Source organism: Pseudorca crassidens, chromosome 10, assembly GCF_039906515.1.
Source record: "Pseudorca crassidens isolate mPseCra1 chromosome 10, mPseCra1.hap1, whole genome shotgun sequence".
In the NCBI taxonomy this organism is placed as follows: Eukaryota; Metazoa; Chordata; class Mammalia; order Artiodactyla; family Delphinidae; genus Pseudorca; species Pseudorca crassidens.
This window is the reverse complement of record NC_090305.1, coordinates 103,850,462-103,870,618: the sequence shown is the minus strand read 5'-3', so window position 1 is coordinate 103,870,618 and position 20,157 is coordinate 103,850,462. Positions and strand designations below refer to the sequence as shown.

Sequence of the window (20,157 nt, the reverse complement as noted above, 5' to 3'; positions counted from 1 at the left end):
TGGCTGTTACCAATGTACATCCCCACGAACAGTTTAGGAGGATTCTTATTTCTCCACACCGTCTGCAGCATTTAGTATTTGTGGACTCTTTGATGATGGCCATTGTGACTGCAGTGAAGTGGTAGTTCCTTGTAGTTTTGACTTGCATTTCTCTAATAACTAGTGATGTTGAGCATCTTTTCTCGTGTCTGTGGACCATCTGTACGTGTTCTTTATGAAATGTTTATTCTTCCTATTTTTTATTGGTTTTTTTGGTTGTTGTTGTTTTTTATAAGCTGTTTGTGTATTTTGGAAATTAAGCCTTTGTCATGAGATCACTTCCAAATATTTTCTCCCCATCTCAGGTTGTCTTTTCGTTTTGTGTATGTTTTCCTTTGCTGCACAAATGCTTTCAAGTTTTGTTTAGGTCCTATTTCTTTGCTCCTCCTTTTATTTCTATTGCTTTGGGAGACTGGCCTATGAAAACATTGTTATGTTGTATGTCAGACAATATTTTGCCTATGTTCTCTTCTAGGAGTTGCGTAGTGTCGTGTCTCATATTTAAGCCAATCTGAGTTTATTTTTGTGCATGGCATAAGGGAGTGTTCTAATGTCATTGATCGATCGATTTACATGCAGCTGTCCGACTTTCCCAGTACCACTTGCTGAATAGACTGTCTTTCTCCATCGTATATTCTTACCTCCTCTGTCGAAAATTAATTGACCATAAGTGAGTGGGTTTTTTTCTGGGTTTTCTATTTCTGTTCCATTGATCCATATGTCCATTTTGTGCCAATACCATGCTGCTTTGATTACTGTAACTTTGTAGTATTGTGTAAAGTTTGGGAGGATTACTCCTCCAGCTTTGTTCTTTTTCCTCAGAATTACTTTGGCAATTCTGGGTCTTTTGTGGTTCGATAGAAATTTTAGGATTATTTGTCCTAGTTTTGTGAAAACTGTCATGGGTAATTAGATAGGTATCACCAGCCTATGTTTTTTTTGTTTTAAAAAGAAGACACACTAATCCAAGTGCTTTTAAATAATTTTATTTAAAAAGATCATCCCAACAGCACCCCCCGCCCCCCACTCCCACGTCACTGCAAGTCGGTAGGGCAAATGTACACGTGGGCCCCAAGGAGACCCCAAGTGGCCTTTACAGTGCCACCCCTTGGCATGTTGTGCTTCCCGAGAGCCCTAAGAAAACCCCATATAGAAAAATACAAGGAATATGCTCCAATCTCAGCCAGAGAAAAATACATCTTTTAGGGGGTGGAAGGGGCATGTCCCAGGGGCTGTACCCAAAATGCATAGGCAGGCAGGACGCTCACTGGGGGACAGGTGTCAGGAGGTGTCAATTCTGGGGGGGTGAACAATCCCCATGAGAAGACAGAGGAATATTGCATATGAGAAGGCCGGCGTGGCCAGGAGATCCACCCGCCGGGCCTGGTTGCATACGTCTGGGGGAACCGCAGAGGCCTCAGCCCGAGGAGGGCAGAAAACTGTTCAGGGTCGCTGCATCGTCCTCGGCTGCTGTTGAGCGTAGCTTTCCCAAGCCCAGCGGGCAGACATGGTTCTGCCCTGACAGGCAGGCCAGTACCTACTCAGAGACTGTCAACCCCTTAATTGTCCAGAGGGGGTCAGACCAGAGGGGTTCAGACAGCAACGAGAAGGGACCCAGGGTGAAAGGAAGAGATGTCTTGACTCCCTATCGAGTCCCTTGAGTGGAAGAGCCTTTTTCAGGCCTCCAGGGGATTCAGGGGTAGAGGAGGATGAAGGTGGGAGTGGGCACCCCGTTTTCCTGAGACACTGTTAAGAGCTGGGCAGGGGCAGAACAGGTCCCAAGACCTGGCTGAATCCTTTCTGCCCACCTCCATCTCAGGGGCCACAGCCCAGACCACCAGGTGGAGACCCCGGGCCCTTCTCAAAACCAGAAGGGTTTCTGGACTGCAGAAAATGAGGAAAGCGATGTTAAGGGATACTGGTGCTTCCAGATTTCAAGTGAGAATCAACTTCCTTGAATGACCACTTTGATCACTGTCACTGCTGGGTGTGAGAAAGGATGGCCTGTCTCCCCTGCCTGTCTGTCTGTCTGGCTCTGCTTCTCTCTCCTCCTTCACTGATTTATTAGGCTAGGAGCTCTATCATCTTACATATCCTACTTATTTCCATGGTTTTCCCATCTTCACTGTAATAGCAGCTGAATGGAACCCCCTGGGTCTTTTGTCCTGAAATGACTCCCACCCACCCTGAGGGGCCTGGGCTAAGACGGGTGTATTCATATGGTCCAGTGGCCACACGTCCTACTAAAGCAGCAGGAGGGGCTGACAGCCCAAAGCCTGACACCAAGCTCGCCCAATGGGCCCAGAACTGAGGTCTCAAACTACAGAGGCTTCGACCAGAGTCTCAGAAATGAAAGAACCCCTCAAAGGGCCAGTGCTTCCTGGGAATCCAGACACCCCAGTTCAGAGTCTCCTAAGTGGGGATGCTGGTGAGCCCTGAACACCAGACTCTGGAGAAGGGAAGTGGCTGGACTCTTCCGCTGAGCAGCCTCCTTCCTGGTGGGAGGCTGTCCAGATGAAGTAGCCCCCACCCTCCCGCGACCGCACAGGTGGGATCAGGTCCCGCCTTGCTCACCTCCTGAGACAGGGCGCTCACTCCTCCCTCACAGCACTCAGGCTCCATGGCTCTTCTGGGAGAACACTCCTTACGTGGAGCTGAGCTGTCCCCGCACTAGACGCTCTTCCCAGGGGTTCTGGAGGTACCTGGGGCAGCCCCTGTACGCCCAGCTGAGCAGCCTGCCTTGACCCCTACTGGGCAGGCCCCACACTGGGCATCTTGGAGGTCCAACTGGAGAAAGACCTCGATATCACCGCAACTGGGCCCGGCCCCCTGTTGCCGCAGACATGGAGAAGAGTCTGGTCAGAGCCTGCCAGATGACAGATGGACGAGTGGGTGGCCACTTCTTCAGCCTGGCTGCATGTGTGGGCGCCAGGATCTTCCAACGTGTCCAGACCATGTGCTGACTTCAAAGCATCCGTGGGCCTCTGGGGCCTGGTGCTCGTGGGGCCCGGCTGCTCTGGGCCAGCGGGTTGCGGCTGATGACCAGCTCCACGACATCGCCCGCCTCGGCCAGGAGCGGCACCGTCAGGCAGCAGTCAAGGTCCCGCGTGTGAACGTGGTTGACCTGCACATGCACAGCCATGGGGCAGATGGCGTCAGCTCAGCATGCACTGAAGTAGGTGAGAATTTCCTCAAATACAGACCCTGCCCAGCCCAGACACAGGGTGAATCTTAACACTCACACAGAGGAAGGCACTCTCATTTCAAGTCTTTCAACCCTTCCATGCATCCTTCACCCTCCAGCACCTGCATGTCTCCATTTTTTTTTCTCATCTGAAAAATCTTATTTATTTTTTGTGGTACACGGGCCTCTCACTGTTGTGGCCTCTCCCGTTGCGGAGCACAGGCTCCGGATGCGCAGGCTCAGCAGCCATGGCTCACGGGCCCAGCCGCTCCGCGGCATGTGGGATCTTCCGGGACCGAGGCACGAACCCGTGTCCCCTGCATTGGCAGGCGGACTCTCAACCACTGCGCTGCCAGGGAAGCCCCTTATTTATTTATTTTTTAAATGTTTCTTTATTGTGGTAAAAGTCACATAAAACACTATTTTAACCATATTTAACTGTACAGTTCAGTGGCACTAAGTGCATTCACATTGTTATGCAACTCTCACCATCATCCATCTCCTGAATTTTTCACCTTCCTAAACTGAAACTCTGTCCCCATTAAATACTAACTCTGAAATCCGCCCCCAACCACTGGCCCCTGGCATCTACCAGTGTACTTTCTGACTATATGAATTTGGCTATTCTAGGTACCTCATATAAGTGGAGTCAAACAGTATTTGTCGGGGACTTCCGGGAAGATGGCGGAAGAGTAAGACGCGGAGATCACCTTCCTCCCCACAGATAGATACACCAGAAATACATCTACGCGTGGAACAACTCCTACGGTGCACCTACTGAACGCTGGCAGAAGACCTCAGACCTCCCAAAAGGCAAGGAACCCCCCACGTACCTGGTTAGGGCAAAAGAAAAAACTAAACAGAGACAAAAGGATAGGGACGGGTCCTGCACCAGCGGGAGAGAGCTGTGACGGAGGAAAAGTGTCCACACACTAGGCAGCCCCTTCGCGGGCGGAGACTTCGGGTGGCGGAGTGGGGGAGCTTGGGAGCCGCGGAGGAGAGCACAGCAACAGGGGTGCGGAGGGCAAAGCAGAGAGATTCCAGCGCAGAGGATCGGGCTGACCGGCACTCACCAGCCGAGAGGCCTGTCTGCTCCCCCGCCGGGGCGGCCGGGGCTGGGAGCTGAGGCTCCGGCTTCTGTCGGAGCGCTGGGAGAGGACTGAGGTTGGCGGCGTGAACACAGCCTGCAGGGCGTTAGTGCACCGCGGCTAGCCGGGAGGGAGTCTGGGGAAAAGTCTGGACCTGCCGAAGAGGCAAGAGACTTTTTCTTCCCTCTTTGTTTCCTGGTGCACGAGGAGAGGGGATTAAGAACGCTGCTTAAGAGAGCTCCAGAGACGGGCGCGAGCCACGGCTAAAAGTGCGGAGCCCAGAGACAGACATGAGACGCTAAGGCCGCTGCTGCCGCCACCAAGAAGCCTGTGTGCGAACACAGGTCACTATCCACACCCCCTTCCGGGGAGCCTGTGCAGCCCGCCACCGCCACTGCCAGGGTCCCGGGATCCAGGGACAACTCCCCCGGGAGAACGCAGGGCGCGCCTCAGGCTAGCAATGTCATGCTGGCCTCTGCCACCGCAGGCCCGCCCCACACTCCGTGACCCTCCCTACCCCCCCCCCCCCCCCCCCCGCCCCGGCCTGAGTGAGCCAGAGCCTCCGAATCAGCGGCTCCTTTAACCCCGTCCTGTCTGAGCAAAGAACAGACGCCCTCCGGTGACCTACACGCACAGGCAGGGCCAAATCCAAAGCTGAGCCCCTGGGAGCTGTGAGAACAAAGAAGAGAAAGGGAAATCTCTCCCAGCAGCCTCAGAAGCAGCGGATTAAAGCTCCACAATCAACTTGATGTACCCTGCATCTGTGGAATACATGAATAGACAACGAATCATCCCAAATTAAGGAGCCCTGTGGATGAAAGGCTCTTGGTGCTGCAGCCAGGAGTCAGTGCTGTGCCTCTGAGGTGGGAGAGCCAACTTCAGGACACTGGTCCACAAGAGGCCTCCCAGCTGCACATAATATCAAACAGCGAAAATCTCCCAGAGATCTCCATCTCAACGCCAGCACCCAGCTTCACTCAACGACCAGCAAGCTACAGTGCTGGACATCCTATGCCAAACTAGCAACACAGGAACACAACCTCACCCATTAGCAGAGAGGCTGCCCAAAATCATAATAAGTCTACAGACACCCCAAAACACACCACCAGACGTGGACCTGCCCACCAGAAAGACAAGATCCAGCCTCATCCACCAGAACACAGGCACTAGTACCCTCCACCAGGAAGCCTACACAACCCACTGAACCAACCTTAGCCACTGGGGACAGACACAAAAAACAACAGGAACTACGAACCTTCAGCCTGCAAAAAGGAGACCCCACACAGTAAGATAAGCAAAATGAAAAGACAGAAAAACACACAGCAGATGAAGGAGCAAGATAAAAACCCACCAGACCTAACAAATGAAGAGGAAATAGGCAGTCTACCTGAAAAAGAATTCAGAATAATGATAGTAAAGATGATCCAAAATCTTGGAAATAGAATACACAAAATACAAGAATCAGTTAACAAGGACCTAGAAGAACTAAAGATGAAACAAACAATGATGAACAACACAATAAATGAAATTAAAAATACTCTAGATGGGATCAATAGCAGAATAACTGAGGCAGAAGAACGGATAAGTGACCTGGAAGATAAAATAGTAGAAATAACTACTGCAGAGCAGGATAAAGAAAAAAGAATGAAAAGAACTGAGGACAGTCTCAGAGACCTCTGGGACAACATTAAACGCACCAACATTCGAATTATAGGGGTTCCAGAAGAAGAAGAGAAAAAGAAAGGGACTGAGAAAATATTTGAAGAGATTATAGTTGAAAACTTCCCTAAAATGGGAAAGGAAATAGTTAATCAAGTCCAGGAAGCACAGAGAGTCCCATACAGGATAAATCCAAGGAGAAATACACCAAGACACATATTAATCAAACTTTCAAAAATTAAATACAAAGAAAATATATTAAAAGCGCAAGGGAAAAACAACAAATAACACACAAGGGAATCCCCATAAGGTTAACAGCTGATCTTTCAGCAGAAACTCTGCAAGCCAGAAGGGAGTGGCAGGACATATTGAAAGTGTTGAAGGAGAAAAACCTGCAACCAAGATTACTCTACCCAGCAAGGATCTCTTTCAGATATGATGGAGAAATTAAAACCTTTACAGACAAGCGAAAGCTGAGAGAGTTCAGCACCACCAAACCAGCTCTACGACAACTGCTAAAGGAACTTCTCTAGGCAAGAAACACAAAAGAAGGAAAAGACCTACAATAACGAACCCAAAACAATTAAGAAAATGGGAATGGGAACACACATATCGATAATTACCTTAAATGTAAATGGACTAAATGCTCCCACCAAAAGACACAGATTGGCTGAATGGATACAAAAACAAGACGCATATATTTGCTGTCTACAAGAGACCCACTTCAGACCTAGAGACACATACAGACTGAAAGTAAGGGGATGGAGAAAGGTATTTCATACAAATGGAAACCAAAAGAAAGCTGGAGTAGCAATTCTCATATCAGACAAAATAGACTTTAAAACAAAGACTATTAGAAGAGACAAAGAAGGACACTACATAATGATCAAGGGATCGATCCAAGAAGAAGATATAACAATTGTAAATATTTATGCACCCAACATAGGAGCACCTCAATACATAAGGCAAATACTGACAGCCATAAAAGGGGAAATCGACAGTAACACATTCATAGTAGGGGACTTTAACACCCCACTTTCACCAATGGACAGATCATCCAAAATGAAAATAAATAAGGAAACACAAGCTTTAAATGATACATTAAACGAGATGGACTTAATTGATATTTATAGGACATTCCATCCAAAAACAACAGAATACACATTTTTCTCAAGTGCTCATGGAACATTCTCCAGGATAGATCATATCTTGGGTCACAAATCAAGCCTTGGTAAATTTAAGAAAATTGAAATTGTATCAAGTATCTTTTCCAACCACAACACTATGAGACTAGATATCAATTACAGGAAAAGATCTGTAAAAAATGCAAACACATGGAGGCTAAACACTACTTAATAACGAAGTGATCACTGAAGAAATCAAAGAGGAAATCAAAAAATACCTAGAAATAAATGACAATGGAGACACGACGACTCAAAATCTATGGGATGCAGCGAAAGCAGTTCTAAGAGGGAAGTTTATAGCAATACAATCCTACCTTAAGAAACAGGAAACATCTCGAATAAACAACCTAACCTTGCACCTAAAGCAATTAGAGAAAGAAGAACAAAAAACCCCCAAAGTTAGCAGAAGGAAAGAAATCATAAAAATCAGATCAGAAATAAATGAAAAAGAAAGGAAGGAAACGATAGCAAAGATCAATAAAACTAAAAGCTGGTTCTTTGAAAGGATAAACAAAATTGATAAACCATTAGCCAGACTCATCAAGAAAAAAAGGGAGAAGACTCAAATTAATAGAATTAGAAATGAAAAAGGAGAAGTAACAACTGACACTGCAGAAATACAAAAGATCATGAGAGATTACTACAAGCAGCTCTATGCCAATAAAATGGACAACCTGGAAGAAATGGACAAATTCTTAGAAAGGCACAACCTGACAAGACTGAATCAGGAAGAAATAGAAAATATGAACAGACCAATCACAAGCACTGAAATTGAAACTGTGATTAAAAATCTTCCAACAAGCAAAAGCCCAGGACCAGATGGCTTCACAGGCGAATTCTATCAAACATTTAGAGAAGAGCTATCACCTATCCTTCTCAAACTCTTCCAAAATATAGCAGAGGGAGGAACACTCCCCAACTCATTCTACGAGGCCACCATCACCCTGATACCAAAACCAGACAAGGATGTCACAAAGAAAGAAAACTACAGGCCAATATCACTGATGAACATTGATGCAAAAATCCTCAACAAAATACTAGCAAACAGAATCCAACAGCACATTAAACGGATCATACACCATGATCAAGTGGGGTTTATTCCAGGAATGCAAGGATTCTTCAATATACACAAATCAATCAACGTGATACACCATATTAACAAATTGAAGGAGAAAAACCATATGATCATCTCAATAGATGCAGAGAAAGCTTTTGACAAAATTCAACACCCATTTATGATAAAAACCCTGCAGAAAGTAGGCATAGAGGGAACTTTCCTCAACATAATAAAGGCCATATATGACAAACCCACAGCCAACATCGTCCTCAATGGTGAAAAACTGAAAGCATTTCCACTAAGATCAGGAACAAGACAAGGTTGCCCACTCTCACCACTCTTATTCAACATAGTTTTGGAAGTTTTAGCCACGGCAATCAGAGAAGAAAAGGAAATAAAAGGAATCCAAATCGGAAAAGAAGAAGTAAAGCTGTCACTCTTTGCAGATGACATGATACTCTACATAGAGAATCCTAAAGATGCTACCAGAAAACTACTAGAGCTAATCAATGAATTTGGTAAAGTAGCAGGATACAAAATTAATGCACAGAAATCTCTGGCATTCCTATACACTAAGGACGAAAAATCTGAAAGTGAAATCAAGAAAACACTCCCATTTACCATTGCAACAAAAAGAATAAAATATCTAGGAATAAACCTACCTAAGGAGACAAAAGACATGTATGCAGAAAATTATAAGACACTGATGAAAGAAATTAAAGATGATACAAATAGATGGAGAGATATACCATGTTCTTGGATTGGAAGAATCAACATTGTGAAAATGACTCTACTACCCAAAGCAATCTACAGATTCAATGCAATCCCTATCAAACTACCACTGGCATTTTTCACAGAACTAGAACAAAAAATTTCACAATTTGTATGGAAACACAAAAGACCCCGAATAGCCAAAGCAATCTTGAGAACGAAAAACGGAGCTGGAGGAATCAGGCTTCCTGACTTCAGACTGTACTACAAAGCTACAGTAATCAAGACAGTATGGTACTGGCACAAAAACAGAAATATAGATCAATGGAACAGGATAGAAAGCCCAGAGATAAATCCACGCACCTATGGTCACCTTACTTTTGATAAAGGAGGCAGGAATGTACAGTGGAGAAAGGACAGCCTATTCAATAAGTGGTGCTGGGAAAACTGGACAGGTACATGTAAAAGTATGAGATTAGATCACTCCCTAACACCATACACAAAAATAAGCTCAAAATGGATTAAAGACCTAAATATAAGGCCAGAAACTATCAAACTCTTAGAGGAAAACATAGGCAGGACACTCTATGACATAAATCACAGCAAGGTCCTTTTTGACCCACCTCCTAGAGAAATGGAAATAAAAACAAAAGTAAACAAATGGGACCTAATGAAACTTAAAAGCTTTTGCACAGCAAAGAAAACCATAAAGAAGACCAAAAGACAACCCTCAGTATGGGAGAAAATATTTGCAAATGAAGCAACTGACAAAGGATTAATCTCCAAAATTTATAAGCAGCTCATGCAGCTTAATAACAAAAAAACAAACAACCCAATCCAAAAATGGGCAGAAGAACTAAATAGACATTTCTCCAAAGAAGATATACAGAGTGCCAACAAACACATGAAAGAATGCTCAACATCACTAATCATTAGAGAAATGCAAATCAAAACTACAATGAGATATCATCTCACACCAGTCAGAATGGCCATCATCAAAAAATCTAGAAACAATAAATGCTGGAGAGGGTGTGGAGAAAAGGGAACCCTCTTACACTGTTGGTGGGAATGTAAATTGATACAGCCACTGTGGAGAACAGTATGGAGGTTCCTTAAAAAACTACAAACAGAACTACCATATGACCCAGCAATCCCACTACTGGGCATATACCCTGAGAAAACCATAATTCAAAAAGAGTCATGTACCAAAATGTTCATTGCAGCTCTATTTACAATAGCCAGGAGATGGAAACAACCTAAGTGTCCATCATCGGATGAATGGATAAAGAAGATATGGCACATATATACAATGGAATATTACTCAGCCATAAAAAGAAACGAAATTGAGCTATTTGTAATGAGGTGGATAGACCTAGAGTCTGTCATACAGAGCGAAGTAAGTCAGAAAGAGAGAGACAAATACCATATACTAACACATATATATGGAATTTAAGAAAAAAAATGTCATGAAAAACCTAGGGGTGAAACAGGAATAAAGACACAGACTTACTAGAGAATGGACTTGAGGCTATGGGGAGGGGGAAGGGTAAACGGTGACAAAGCAAGAGAGAGGCATGGACATATATACACTACCAAACGTAAGGTAGATAGCTAGTGGGAAGCAGCCGCATAGCACAGGGAGATCAGCTCGGTGCTTTGTGACCGCCTGGAGGGGTGGGATAGGGAGGGTGGGAGGGAGGGAGACGCAAGCGGGAAGAGATATGGGAACATATGTATATATATAACTGATTCATTTTGTTGTGAAGCTGAAACTAACATACCATTGTAAAGTAATTATACTCCAATAAAGATGTTAAAATGAAAAAAAAATAACCCATCTTCCACATCCTTCAAGGACTAGAAGTGAATACAGACCAAAAAAACAAAACAAAACAAAAAAAAAACGGTATTTGTCTGCACATCATGTATATTGGAATGCATTTTTAAGGTTAACTTAATATATGTCTTGCAAACAGACTGGACCTTTTTTTCCCCCCGTGCTATACAGTAGGCCCTCACCAGCCATCTACTTCATATATAGTAGTGTACACACATCAATCCCAATCTCCCAATCCATCCCACCACCACCCCCACTTGGTGTCCATATGTTTGTTTTGTACATCTGTGTCTCTATTTCTGTTTTGCAAACAGGTTCATCTCTACCTTTTTTTCTAAATTCCACATATATGTGTTAATATATGATATTTGTTTTTTCCTTTCTGACTTACTTCACTCTATATGACAGTCTCTAGGAATAAACCTACTAAGGAGGCAAAAGACCTGTACTCACAAAACTATAAAACACTGATGAAAGAAATCAAAGACAACACAAACAGATGGAGAGATATACCATGTTTTGGATTGAAAGAATATTGTGAAAATGACTATACTACCCAAAGCAATCTACAGATTCAATGCAATTCCTGTCAAATTACCAATAGCATTTTTCACAGAATTAGAACAAAAAATTTTACAACTTGTATGGAAACACAAAAGACCACAAATAGCCAAAGCAATCTTGAGAAAGAAAATGGAGCTGAAGGAATCAGGCTCCCTGACTATACTACAAAGCTACAATAATCAAGACAGTCTGGTACTGGCACCAAAACAGAAATATAGACCAATGGAACAGGATAGAAAGCCCAGAGATAAACCCATGCACCTATGGTCAACTAATCTATGACAAAGGGGGCAAGAATATACAATGGAGAAAAGACAGCCTCTCCAGTAAGTGGTGCTGGGAAAACTGGACAGCTCCATGTAAAAGAATGAAATTAGAACACTCCCTAACACCATACACAAAAATAAACTCCAAATGGATTAAGGACCCAAATGTAAGGCTGGACACTATAAAACTCTTAGACGAAAGCATAGGCAGCACACTCTTTGACATAAATCACAGGAAGATCTTTTTTGATTCACCTCCTAGAGTAATGAAAATAAAAACAAAAATAAACAAATGGGACCTAATGAAACTTAAAAGCTTTTGCACAGCAAAGGAAACCATAAATAAGACGAAAAGACAACCCTCAGATTGGGAGAAAATATTTTCAAACGAATCAACAAAGGATTAATCTCCAAAATATATAAACAGCTCATGCAGCTCAGTATTAGAAAAACAAACAACCCAATCCAAAAATGGGCAGAAGACCTAAATTGACATTTCTCCAAAGACAACATACAGATGGCCAAGAAGCACATGAAAAGCTGCTCAACATCACTAATTATTAGAGAAATGCAAATCAAAACTACAATGAGGTATCACCTCACCAGTTAGAATGGGCATCATCAGAAAATCTACAAACAACAAATGCTGGAGAGGGTGTGGAGAAAAGGGAACCCTCTTGCACTGTTGGTGGGAATGTAAATTGATACAGCTACTATGGAGAACAGTATGGAGGTTCCTTAAAAAACTACAAATAGAACTACCATATGACCCAGCAATTCCACTACTGAGCATATACCCAGAGAAAACCGTAATTCAAAAAGACACATGCAACCCAATGTTTATTGCAGCACTATTTACAATAGCCAGGTCATGGAAGCAACCTAAATGCCCATTGACAGACGAATGGATAAAGAAGATGTGGTACATATATACAATGGAATATTACTCAGCCAAAAAAGGAACGAAACTGGGTCATTTGCTGAGATGTGGATGAACCTAGAGACTGTCATACAGAGTGAAGTAAGTCAGAAAGAGAAAAATAAATATCTTATATTAACACATATATGTGGAACCTAGAAAAATGGTACAGATGAACTGGTTTGCAGGACAGAAATTGAGACAGAGACGTAGAGAACAAACGTATGGACACCAAGGGGGGGAAAGCAGCAGGAGGGTGGTGGTGGTGGTGGGATGAATTGTGTGATTGGGATTGACACATATTCAGTGATGTGTGTAAAATTCATGACTAATAAGAACCTGCTGTATATATATTAAAAAAAAAAACTACAATGAGGTACCACCTCACACCAGTCGGAATGGGCATCATCAGAAAATCTACAAACAACAAATGCTGGAGAGGGTGTGGAGAAAAGGGAACCCTTTTACACTGTTGGTTGGAATGTAAATTGATACAGCCAATATGGAGAACAGTATGGAGGTTCCTTAAAGAACTAAAAATAGAGTTACCATATGACCCAGCAATCCCACTCTTGCGCATATACCCAGAGAAGACCATGATTCCGAAAGACACATGCACCCCAATGTTCACTGCAGCACTATTTACAATAGGCAGGTCATGGAAGCAACCTAAATGTCCACCAACAGAGGAATGGATAAAGAAGATGTAGTACATATATACAATGGAATATTACTCAGCCATAAAAAGGAAAGAAATTGTGCCATTTGCAGAGACGTGGATGGACCTAGAGACTGTCTCCATTTTTTAACATCACAAGCAGACCACACGCTGAGCCTCCTGCCTAGAATGTGGGGCATGGGAAAGGGTGTGCCAGGGATGCCCCACAGCTTCTATCTGCCCACTCACATTTCCCAGGCTCCCTTGCTGTTAGTGAGATCACATGACTTAGTTGCCATGAAGTCCGAGGCATTTACTAGAGGGTGGAGCCTCCACCAATCCAGGTGGAGCAAGGCCCACACTGGCCCACAGTGGACATATCATATAAGTGATAAATAAATGTTCATGTGTATTAAACCACTGAGATTTGGGATTGTTTGTTCCTGCAGCATAATTTAGCCTAACCTCACCAATACAACTGTGTTGTCATTCCCTTTTTTCAGATAAGAAACCTGGGGCTCAGAGCTTCCCTGGTGGTGCAGTGGTTAAGAATCTGCCTGCCAATGCAGGGGACACGGGTTTGAGCCCTGGTCCAGGAAGATCCCACATGCCATGGAGCAGCTAAGCCCGTGCGCCACAACTACTGAGCCTGCACTCTAGAGCCCGTGAGCCACAACTACTGAAGCCCACGCACCACAACGAAGAGTAGCCCCAGCTCACCACAACGGGAGAAGGCCCGTGCACAGCAACGAAGACTCAACACAGCCAAAAACAAACAAACTAATTAATTAATTAATTAAATCTATAAAAAATACAGGATTATTTTTTTTTAAAAAAAAGAAACCTGGGGCTCAGAGAGAGGAGGCAACCTGCTCAAGGCCACTCAGCCAACGTAGAAGTCAGGCTTTCTCCCCACTATGGGGCTAGGAACGGCCACTCCATCGATAGTGCCACCACCCAGCATTACCTGGAGGACCCTGTCAAAGGGCCGGAGACCCCCACGTTGAGCTGGCCCATCAGGGCGCACAGTGTGGACATAGACGCCCTTCTCCAGGAGGCCATCTGAGACACTAAAACCGAAGTCACTCCGTACAGGGTCCTTGTGCAGTGTCACCTGGGAACAGGAGGAGGAGACCTCTGGAGCCCCGATCTTTCCCCCAGCCTCCCACAGCTGCCTAAGCCCCTTGGTCTGGCATCTGATGCCTCCGGGACCCAGCCCTAGCCCACCTGGCTGCTCTTCCATGTGTGTTACTGCCTCGGCATCGTGCCCAAGCTTTGGCTTCTGGAGCACCCCCTCCCCTCCACCTCCACTGACCCTCCATCTACAGCACTCAGTCACAGTGGAAGCTGTAGGAAAAGGAGTTCCTTTCAGTTCTTTTTCAATCTTCCTGCTTCCATTCCAGGAGAAAGTCTCAGTGGGGTGGACGTGTGTTTTCACCACCCTTTGACACGTCCCATCTCCCCATCCACCAAAGAGCTGGCTTCAGGCTCAGAGCCTTCTGAAGGTTATTATGGGCTGAGAGGGCTTTTTTCTCTTCTGTGTTTTGTTTTCCTAGACAGTAGCCTATAGATGGCAAAAACACTGGCCTCTCATTTAAGGTACTGATATGCACGCACACACACATATATATATATACACACACATATAGAAGCCTTTATATTATACATGCACACGATAACTTAAGTGGGGAAAAAGTGAGTCTACTTAAAGTATCACAAGTGAGTGTGAGTGTGAGTGTGAGTGTGAGTGTGTGTGTGTGTGTGTGTGTGTGTATCGCCCAAATGGCAGGAGTTTTGGAAAACTCTACCTTCTATAAAATCTGTGTTTTATTGGTGGAGGAGAATGAAGCCCAGAGAGGGGCGGGGCCCACCTGGAGCTATGCGAATACCCACGGCATCAGGACATGCATCCAGGCCTCCTGTGCTCCCCCAGCACCCACCTTGTGCATCTCCAAGGGTGTCGGCAGCAGCACCTCCTGCATTTCTTCTGGGGAAGCTCGTATCTCCTGGTTCCTCCTCCAGGGCCGGTGGCCAGGCCTGCCCTCGAGGGCCACGTTCTGCACGGTGCCTGTCATGATGGATGCCTGTAGGGACACAGCTCTTCACTCAGATGCTTCCTGCTCTGTGTGCGGTCAACATCTATGGACACCTACTGTGTGCCAGCCTTCAAGGTCACAATGGTGAACAGAATAGATGAGGTCCCTGCCCTCCTAGGACTCTCAGCCCAATGATGAGCAATCAGAATAATAATCATTGGCATTGAATTATTAGCACTTATACTGCGTTGGACTCAGTTCCAAGCACTTGACACACAGAACTCATTTTATGCTCTACAATATTATAAGCCAGGCAAATAACATCCCCCCCCCCCCGCCCATTTTACGGAAGAGGAAACTGAGGCTTAGAAAGATTAACATTTGAACTCAGAGTCTGGCTCCAGGGTCGAGGGTCTTGACCACTCTGCTAACTTGCTAATCACAAAAATAAAGAAGATGAAATTACACATGGCAGTAAATGTCACAGAGGCCAAGGTACACAGAATGTGAGAGGCTGGAACAGTGAAACTGGTCAGTATGAGGGATCGGGAAAGCTTCTAGAGCCGAGATCTGAACGATGAGCAAGAAATTGGGAGGAAGGAGAGTCCCCGGCAGGAAGAGGAAACAGCATGTGCAAAACCCCAGCAATGGACAGATGTGGACGGAGGCCCTGCATTTGAGAGAGTGCACAGGATGGGGCTGGGAGGGCAGAAGCTTAACCCTGCAGCACGTCCTCAGTGGCAGTGCTGGGGCCCCAGGGCAGTGGCTGGTGCCACGGAATGGGGGGAAGACGCAGTTAGGGGCAAGTGGGACTGTCAGTGGCCAGCTAGAACAGGGGCAGATGACATGGGGTGGAGAGTGGTGACACAGGACGCCTGGGAAGAGAGACAGATGGAGAGACAGGCGGGGGGGGCGGGGGGGAGATCCATGGTGCAGCCCCAGAGGACAGTGTTAGGAATTGCATAGACCATAAAAGTACAACTTAATCCCTGTGGGAGGCAGGTAAGTGCTTACAGGTAAATTCCTATCTTTAAATGCACGATGTTAGGGAGCAAGAAAGACTGAAGACTAAGGAGTTAAGAAACCAGGAAAAGTATCAAGATTTAAAGACAAAGTCGAAGGAAGGGACTATGGAAGCTAGACATACAAAAGAGTAAGATAGGAAACAATGAAATATGAGACATAGTTAACAAAAACAAAACTTGGTTCCTTGATGAGCCTAGTAATTGGCAAGGCTGATAGAGAAAAAAAAAGGCTCAATCAATAATTTTAGGAACAAAAATAGGGCAAAAGCACAGATAAACAGAGTGTAGATTACTGCTCTCAGAATATGAAGGAGCTTCAGAATTGACCCAATGAGATCCTCCCTAGGTCTCCCCAGGCAGCCTTTTCCATCGTGGGCAAGGCTGACCTCACAGAAAGCCGCACGCACCTCTCGGCCTCTCACGTCCCATGCTGTTACTGATGTTGACATCCACAAGCTTCCACTGGGCATGCTAACGACATGCACACACAGACCCCAAAACTGCCCTTATGCAAATGTGCACACTGACACACGTGTTCTGACAATACTCAGCACTGTGCATGCGTGAGCGTGCTCACCTGCATGCACACACACATGCTCCCAGTGCGCACACACACGTTTTATGCCAAACGTGCTCACATGTGCACACACCCCAATTAATGTGCCACACCACGGTGCTCACACTTGCACACGGGTCCATCCACAGTCTGTATGCACGTGAAGGCACCTTTACACAGAGGGTGCCAGGAGAGTACCCTTGTACGTGTTACACAAGAGCACAATGCCATCAACGTGCCACCTCCCACGGGGGCCTGGGGGGGGGCAGGGCGTACCTCCAGCTCCCTCAGCAGCTCCGACTGACCGCATGACTCCAGGTCTTCAAGGGCTTCCCCGAACATGCGCCAGAAGCCCTCCTCGCAGGTGGGGCCAGGGGCGGGGCTGTAACGTAGGAACCAGAGAGCGTCAGCTCCTGGCGGGTGGGCTGGGGCCTGAGGAGTCTTCCGGGCCCTGGGGCCCTGCGTTGGGCTCAAGGGGCCATTGGGTGGGCGGGCAGGAAGGCAGGCGTCCTCGGTGGCAGTGCCGGGGGCCCGGGGTGGTGGTTGGTGACACGGAATGGGGGGAAGACGCAGTTAGGGGCAACCAGGACTGTCGATGGCCAGCTAGAACAGGGGCAGATGAGACGGGGTGGAGAGCGGTGACACAGGACGCCTGGGAAGAGAGACAGACGGACGGACAGACAGACAGGAGATCCATGGTGCAGCCCCAGAGGGCAACCCCAGGCCCCACCCAGACACAAGGCATTGCAGGACAGTGACAGGGACAGAGCTGGAGCTGTCAAGGACACAGATGGATGGAGACGATGGAGTATTAGGGCTGGGGAAAGGGCTGTGCCACCCTATAACTTCCATCACGGGAGGTATGGCCCGTTACCAGCTCTAAAATCGGGTCTCATCAGAATGGTAACAAGCCACGTTTTCACGTTCACCGTTTACAAAGCCCTTTGCCGTCTACAAAGCCCTGGACGTTATCAAGTGTGCTTTGGTGTGCAAAGCACTCTCTCTCACGAAGGCATGCAGGCTTTCCTCTCAAAGGGAGCGGCCAGGACAGTGACGCAAATTAGGTGCCTCCTTCCCTTCCCGTTTCAGAGATGAGAAGACAGACTGAAGGCCATCTGCTCCATTCAAGTCAGTTCTACAAACGTTTTGAGCCAGGCCCTCTCCTGGGCACAGGGCTATGGAGGGGAATAAGGTGAAGGCCCTGTTCTTAAGGATCTGAGGGTCCCTCATGGAGCGTGTGTGAGCAGCTACTGGATGCCTGGCTGAGCTCGGGATGCCAAGTAGAAGACACGACAGCCAGGTGATTAACAGGTAGACCACCAGTGCCACCAGGAGGCTCACGTGAGCAGCTGTGGGTACCAGCAGAGGGAGGGAGGATCAGGGAAGCCTCCCAGAGGCAGGTCTAAAGGATGAGTAGGCATCGGCCAGGAGAGGGGAGGGGACAGCATTCTAGGCAGAAGGAACTGCCCGACCAAAGCAGAGCCGTGGGAAGCTGGTGGCTGGGGCTGCATGAGGACCAGCATTTCTCCACCGGGTGTGCTCCCCGCAGGAGCATCGAATTCACCACAGAAACCACCACGTCCCCAGCCCAGGGCTGGCGCTCATAACCATGACCCGAGGGCCACTGCAGGAGGCCATGACCATCTGGGCCGAGTCGGGAGGGTGTGGGTCCGAGCCCTCAGTGTCTCTGGGAACAGCTGAACACCAGGTGTGGGGAGGGCCGGCCAGGCTGCCTCTCCAGCCTCACACCTTTGCCCCTGCTGTGCCCTCCGGCCAGCGTGCCCTTCCCCCGCCTCAGCCTTCTGAGATGGCTCTGCTCCACACTTCCTCTCCTCTCCCAGGAGGTGCCCTCCTGAGGCCAGACAAGACTTGCCCATCGCCCCCATCGCCTTGGCACAGGGACTGGCTCCCCGCGCCTGTCCTGGCCAAGAGGGTGAGCCGGTGTCCCCCGTGGAGTCCCCACCACAGACCTAGCTGGTGGCCCCCAGTCCTCTTCCTCTTCCTCCTCGGGGAAGCTCTCGTTGGCAGGGGCTGGGGTGTAGCTCGTCCTCCGGGGCTCGGTGGGTGGGGGACTGCTTCTCAGCCGGCTGCACCGCCACTCATGGGGGGTCACGCCCCGGGCTGCCGCCTGTGGAGTGTAGGAACCTGGCAGGTGGACAGAGCGGGCGCCTATATCCTCTCTGTGCCCTTAGCTTGCCCTCCTTCCTGCCCCATCTCTAGCTGTGCTGGGTGGCCCAGGAGAGGTCTTTGCCCTCTCTGGGCCTGCCTGACTACCCAGAGTCCCCTGAGGACCCCTGCCACCCGGACTCCTACCCCAGAACCCCCTTGATCTCCTGATCAACAGCAGACTTAATGCTGGGGCTCCAGGATCCTGTCCCAGCTCCACGGGGCTCGGCCTGGCCGATCCCTGCCTGAGAGGGAGGTCCACTGTGTTAACCATCCCCTTCTCCCTGCCAGCTCTGAAGGTCTTGCCCCAGGGGGTGATGCTGAGAGATGCTCACCCACTTCTGGAGATGGAGAAGCTGAGACTGAGATCGGGCAGATATCCAGTGAGTGAGGACCAGGGCCGAGGGCCACCTGAGGCTACCTAGAGGCCTCACTCCACTACTCCCTGAGCTGGGCCTTGGGGAGTCCCTGTGGTTCTGGGTCCCAGAGGCCAGAAGGCCAGCCACCAGATTCAGATGCCCCCCAAGGGCACCCATGGGTCTCAACATGCATGGGCAGGGGAGCTCCCCCAGGGGGAGCCCTGGGGGTGTCCACCTAAGAGGGTCTCATAGGATGGGGTGCGAGGGGCTTTCTGCCTTCCCGCCTTCAACGGGATGCAATCAACACTGAGCACTTGCTGTGTGCTGGCCATCGGGCTGGGAACGAAGGAGGCAGAAGTAAGACCACTTGGTCCCAGGCCTCGTGGGGGGATCTGAATGGGCAGCTGCAGTGCTGTGGCTGCCGATCAAAGCCCAGGAAGGCCTGCAGTCCACACTCTCAGGAGTGAGCGGCCCTCAGAATGGCTAATGGGGCCCAATCAGGTCTGCCTTCAGGAAGTGTCCCTAAAGGATGAGGCCAGCAGAAGGGGAGCAAGAAGGGTTAGGCGGAGGGAACAGCCCCTACAAGGGCCCACGGAGAACACGGTGCTTGTCCAAGGGCCTGAGGTGTTACCTGGGCCCCCAAAGCCACCCTCAGTGGCCAAGCTGCCCCAGGACTCCACTGCGCTGTCCACACTGGGCACAGTGGACGAGGATCGGGCTGCCAGCAGGCCGCCTTTCAGCGCCTCTGGCGGGTCCTCATCCGCATCGCTGGCTTCGCTAAGGCTGCCCGATTTGCGGGGTAGGAGGGGGCCTGGGAGGAAAAGCGGGTGTCACTGCCACTGGCTTCTG

General features: G+C 47.9%; 1 protein-coding gene and 1 long non-coding RNA gene across 9 annotated transcripts in view; one reads left to right on the top strand and one right to left on the bottom strand.

Moving 5' to 3' along the window:
• Positions 1–1,047: 1,047 nt before the first annotated feature.
• Positions 1,048–20,157, bottom strand: part of GRIP2 (glutamate receptor interacting protein 2) — a 156,764-nt gene continuing 137,654 nt past the window's right edge. For all 8 annotated transcript variants that reach the window (XM_067755585.1, XM_067755587.1, XM_067755591.1 and 5 more), the window contains 6 exons: positions 19,940–20,119; positions 18,754–18,928; positions 17,060–17,165; positions 15,107–15,250; positions 14,134–14,280; positions 1,048–3,163 (listed from right to left, as the gene is read on the bottom strand). In XM_067755585.1, coding sequence (XP_067611686.1) covers positions 3,005–3,163; positions 14,134–14,280; positions 15,107–15,250; positions 17,060–17,165; positions 18,754–18,928; positions 19,940–20,119 — 911 coding nt within the window. In that variant the 3' untranslated portion in view covers positions 1,048–3,004. The remainder of the gene's footprint in view (positions 3,164–14,133; positions 14,281–15,106; positions 15,251–17,059; positions 17,166–18,753; positions 18,929–19,939; positions 20,120–20,157) is intronic.
• Positions 3,080–13,980, top strand: LOC137232796 (uncharacterized). The gene is made up of 3 exons (XR_010947186.1): positions 3,080–3,218; positions 3,854–4,036; positions 13,670–13,980. It is a non-coding gene; the product is annotated as an uncharacterized lncRNA (long non-coding RNA).